The sequence below is a fragment of the Phalaenopsis equestris genome, unplaced genomic scaffold (genome assembly GCF_001263595.1).
Source record: "Phalaenopsis equestris unplaced genomic scaffold, ASM126359v1 Scaffold000600, whole genome shotgun sequence".
Taxonomy (NCBI): Eukaryota; Viridiplantae; Streptophyta; class Magnoliopsida; order Asparagales; family Orchidaceae; genus Phalaenopsis; species Phalaenopsis equestris.
Genome location: NW_018165040.1, coordinates 1,533,561 through 1,538,744, shown reverse-complemented (window position 1 = coordinate 1,538,744; position 5,184 = coordinate 1,533,561). Strand labels below are relative to the sequence as shown.

Genomic DNA, 5,184 nt, shown 5'->3' with positions numbered 1-5,184 from the left:
TATACATCAATTGAATGACATGAAGCCAACTGATTGAGAGTCGGCCGATTAAATGAGATCGGTGGTAAATTATCATTTCACAATAATTCTAGCCCCATATAAATAGAGGTTGTTGAAACCATATATGAAAATAATTCATCCTCCATCTCTCTCTCTCTCTCTCTCTGTGTTTATGTCTCATTGTTACGCTTCATTTATTGGGCCTAATTTAAGTTCAAATTTATCTTCAACATATATACCAATATATATAATAAGCTTTATGGGGTTAAAAACTTATCTAAAACTATTAAAATCACCTTTTAAAAGGACAAAAAAGTGAACGTGGACCAATTGAGTTGACAACCAACAATCTTTCACTCCAAGTAAAATTTACTTCATCCCCCTAAATGGGGACTTGGGGGGAACACATTGAAGACATGCTCTGCCAAATTGAATGCAACAAAATGATTCTGCATTATGGCCAAAAGCATGGAAATTATTATGCACATAATAAACTTTAGTTTTCTTGAAACAAAAGGAAGAACAGGCACTGAAAATCTTACATACAATAAAGCGTGACATAATTATCAAAATTTATATGACAATATTGAAATCTTCTGACATTTTATTGCATGCCTTCTTCTTTCATTTCTCTTGATGATTGGATCCACCTTAAAACTAACAAATTTAAAGCACCGTACAACTTTTAGCTTATACTCCATTGTATTTTCATACTAATTAAGTCAACATGACTTTATATTTATAATATTTATACATATATATATAAGTGTTATATTATATATTTATAGTATTTATATTTTGACTAAATATAAATAAGAATGAACTAAGTAAATTATAAATAGAATCGATTATAAAATGATAATAAAAAGGATTATAGATTAAGATTTAATTTTTATAGGTTAAAAGAGTAATTTGAAACCTATGGCGACTATCATGAGGACCGTTGAGTAGATTTCTTGGTGAGCTTTTATTATATTTATTTGGAGAGAGCATTTACATACATACCGCCCAATTCATATGTATTTACATATCTAACACCTAAACATTATTTATTTATTTATTTATAGAACCCAATATTATACATCTCATCAAAACACCACTATAAATCAGAACTGTAAATATAAAAAATTGAACGGTATATATGTAACATCTTTTTTTTTTTTTTAATTTTGATTTTCACCCTACCATGACTCCTTCTGCAGGTAAGTTAATTGAATCGGGCCGGGTCCGGTCCAAATGGACGAATAGGAGCCCACCAAGCATCAACCCGACAAGCACTTCACAAACAAACGAATGGCCGCTACTGGAGCGAGCAAGAACACCTTGCAATTCACGCTCCAGCCCATCACCTACACGTTTAAGTTCGTTAAAAAAGGACACATCACTTCACATTAATTTTCCCGTTAATTATTTTCCAAAATACCTCTTTTTCTCATTGATGATTCTATCAATCATCGAATCTGTACTTTTATTCAGATTTCCTCAAATAAAAAAAATATATATTTTTTTTCCAGCTCAAATGGTGATGGCGACAACCCAAATAACAATATAATTAAATACATATATAAATTAAGAAATATAATAGCGAGTAGTAATTAATGCAACAAAAATGTATTTTTTAAAAATGAAAAAGGCTTCAGCACTCAAATATTAAAAAAAGTTCAAAGCTTGAAACAGAGGCGTCCGTTAGATGACGGAGATAATATCGGGCAGGAGGATAGAGAGGGAAATACATAAAATAAAAACAAATAAATAAAAGAAAATAAATAAAAAAAGCCGCTAAACTTGATAAAAGTTCCTCTACTCCGCTACAAAATCGACCGAATCCGGTATCCGGCGAGCGATACGAAACGGTACCGCCGATATTTTTAAACTCAGAAGATGGTAACGGGAGGGAGTGGTTCGAGGGGGAACAAATCGCCGATTTCTTCAAATAAATCGTCGCCATCTTCATAAGTAGATGACCGGAGGTCGAAACAGGTGTTTGGTATGACTGATTCACGAGCAAATAACCCAAACTGATCCATTGGGTTCTCGAAAAACCTCGGCTCGGTGGCGCTCAGATCCAGAAAGTCGTTGTAAAGAGGCATTTCGTCAAACGCCATGAGCTCACCGGCGAGCTCTTCCGGCAAACTGATGGAGCCACTGGAAGAGGGCTTCTCCGGTTCGTCTTGGACGGCTGTGGAAGAAGAGAAACCACGGAGGACGGAGGTGGGAGAACAAATGTTGTGGGAGTCCTCGCTGGACTCGTATCCACCGGAGACGGAGAGGTTGGTCATGGACAAGTTCCTTGCCGGAAGTGGACGTGGTGGTTCTTCAACCGCCGGAGCGGAGGAGAAGTTGGTTGCCGCGTCGGGGCCGCGGAGCTGTATAGCGGCTGAATCGTACACCTTGGCGGCTTCCTCGGCGGTGTTGTAAGTGCCGAGCCAAACTCGAACACGACGGGTTGGGTCACGAATCTCCGCCGCAAATTTCCCCCACGGTCGCCGGCGAACACCGCGAAACCTCGGAGCTCCGGTGATAGGCTGTTGCTTCTCCGATGAAGCTATTCCCTTCTTCTTTCTTTTGCCGGCGCTAGCCTTCACAGCTTTTCCTTCACCAGCAGCCATGTCAAGCCGTTCCTCGAATCTAATCTCCTGCACATAACGCTTCACTCGTCGTCTTCCAAAGCAAGGTTCGCCGGAGTCGGAATCGGAGTCTGAGTCCGTAGCATCCACATCGTCGCAGAAAAAGCGGACTGTGTTTGCTCCGGCGAAGGAGGGCATTGCAGGACGACGAGATAGGTGATGGATAGGTTTGGAGGTCACTTCGAAGTGAACACTGTGCTTCAGCTGCGCTAAGTATTGACCTTCCATCGTCTTCCACGCTTATCTTTGTTTACACTAACCGCATTATCTGAGGAGAAAAATCAGACTTTTATGAGGAAGAAAGCAAACCAAAAGAGGGATTCCTCTTCTGATAAACTTACAGAAGAATAAAGATCAAAAGCAAGGCAAAAGAGTCGATAGAAGTTAAAAGGCAACAGAAATCACACAAATAAAGCAGAAATCACACGGTAAAAGTGGAATGTGAAATTTCGAGGAAAGCAGAGGTGAGACTGGAAGGCAGAGAGCGTGCGCATAAAGAGAACAACGCATTACGGATTCCTCCATGACCACCCGACCCCAACTCCATTATTAGAGATATGGAGATAAACAAGAAAGCATCGCAGGGCACCCATGTTCCCAAAGAGAACAATGTATAGAAAAAGAGATTTCCTTGACTTGTAAAGAAAAAAAGTAAAATAGTTACCCGAAAAGGGCCTAGCTTCTCTTCAATGAAGCTGTAAGCCGCAGTCCTTCACTACCGAAGAAGCAGAGAGAAGAAGCCGCACAGATTTCCAGTTCCCTCGATATCTCTGCCTCTCTTCTTCCCCGAGAATATCAGAGCCAGAGAGCAAGAAAGAGAGGGCGTGAGAAGAGGAACAGTGAGCAAAATGAAGTAGGAACAGAGGAAAACCCAATGGTTCTGCTTAGAGAGTGAGGGTGAGAGAGATCGAGCGCGCAGAGCTGTATCAAAACTGGAACTTTTATAGGATTCCAAAAAACAAAATTCCGAAAATATTTAATTTTTACGATGAATTTCCATCTATACCCTCTTAATTTCTATTTAATAATTAATCGAGTCCCCGTGGGGAGACGGTAGCGATTCATCTCGGGACGGAACCACTGTGTGACCGGAATGTCCGGTAATCACCGGCGCGTGGCGGTCACCTTGACCACACGCATCACGAGCCGCCGCATTTGGATGGCGACCCGTCATTTTCTGACAGCTCGTATTCTATGGGCCCGGGAGTGGGTCCATCTGTAATGTACAGCTGGCGCTGACTAGGATGCCAGGAAGGAAAGTCATGTGACTCACGTGAGGATGTGGTTTAAATTAATACGGTCAAATCATTGATTAAAGTGTGCCGTCAGTGATAATTTGACCGGAACTAATCGTCAGTTAAGCGCTTCTTGGTCTCCTAATTAAACTTGAACCGATAGTGATGGAAATAGCATGGACCCTATCAGATTTCTTCAGGCGCACCTATTTTCAGACCGGGTTCATGATTTCCTTATATTTTTTCTTCGTAAACACTAAAATGGAAAGTCATCGAAATTAATTATTTCGGGCACATCAAAAAAGAAATTAATTTAAGAATTTGGTTTTAAAATTTGATTTTTTATTTTTTAATTTTCCATCCTGTAGTTTAATTTGGAAATTTTGTATTGCATGTTTTAAAGATTTCAACTTGACCCACGCATCACTAACGACACGTAACTAACGAGACCACCTTCAATTATTGTTGCTAGTGGCATGCTCGCGCAGAGAGTTATCATTGAATCATAAATACCACGTTATTTATTGTAATGTATTCGGCGAGCAGGAAAGCTAGTGGTAGACAATTGTGAGGTTTTATTTATAGCCCCTAGGAGAGACATTTTGTTCATTCAACAAATAAGTCTTATCACCAAATGATCTGATGTCCCACATTGATCCTTCTTAATCACAGAGATTTTTTAAATAATTTGTCGGCCTTAATGACCTTAGAATTAAGCAAGCTTAGGTTCATTAGATTCATCGTTGAGATGTTTGATTTGATTAAAATATATCCAACTTGAAGTTTATTTGATCATTCAATTAATAATCTGAAACATTTACTTTAATGACTTGATTTGGACCTTTTTGCACTTGGATCTGACTAATTTTGGTAGCATCGGGGTTGCCTTATTGAGATGATCATTATGAGTATAAACTTCTTGAAGTTGGGGTCATGGATGATTTTTAATATGAAAATGGAATATTTATCGCCCAAAATTCCCTCGAGATTTGGGTCAAATGGTCAATTTCTTAATAATGCATCACATATAAATTAAAAACAATTATATATATGTAAACAATTTTTGCCGAGCAAATCATAATAAGCACGTATGTTAGAGCAAAACAAATGCATGATTTTATGAAAGCTGGTTATATTATGTGATAGGTCCAACGATAGCAAAGATGTATGATGGATTTACAATTTAAAGTAAAAGTAAAATCTTGTCAAATTTAATGAGTGATAGAGAATTCACGGTGATATATTAATAAATTATTGTCTTATGGTCCGTTTGGGGCAGCTTATTTGGTGCGATGACGTTTTAAAAACGCACCTGACTTGTT

At 38.7% G+C, this 5,184-nt stretch overlaps 1 protein-coding gene across 1 annotated transcript; it reads right to left on the bottom strand.

Moving 5' to 3' along the window:
• Nucleotides 1–1,639: 1,639 nt before the first annotated feature.
• On the bottom strand, nucleotides 1,640–3,506 carry LOC110029692 (ethylene-responsive transcription factor CRF2-like). Its single transcript, XM_020732105.1, has 2 exons — nucleotides 3,292–3,506; nucleotides 1,640–2,895 (listed from the first exon to the last, which is right to left on the bottom strand). The coding sequence occupies exon 2, from the start codon at nucleotides 2,853–2,855 to the stop codon at nucleotides 1,875–1,877; it is 981 nt and encodes a 326-aa protein (XP_020587764.1). The 5' UTR covers nucleotides 2,856–2,895; nucleotides 3,292–3,506; the 3' UTR covers nucleotides 1,640–1,874.
• Between the last annotated feature and the right edge of the window lie 1,678 nt (nucleotides 3,507–5,184).

Bases quoted from the DNA above. Each gene is read 5' to 3' on its own strand.
- LOC110029692 (XM_020732105.1), bottom strand. From the start codon at position 2,855: ATGGAAGGTCAATACTTAGCGCAGCTGAAGCACAGTGTTCACTTCGAA.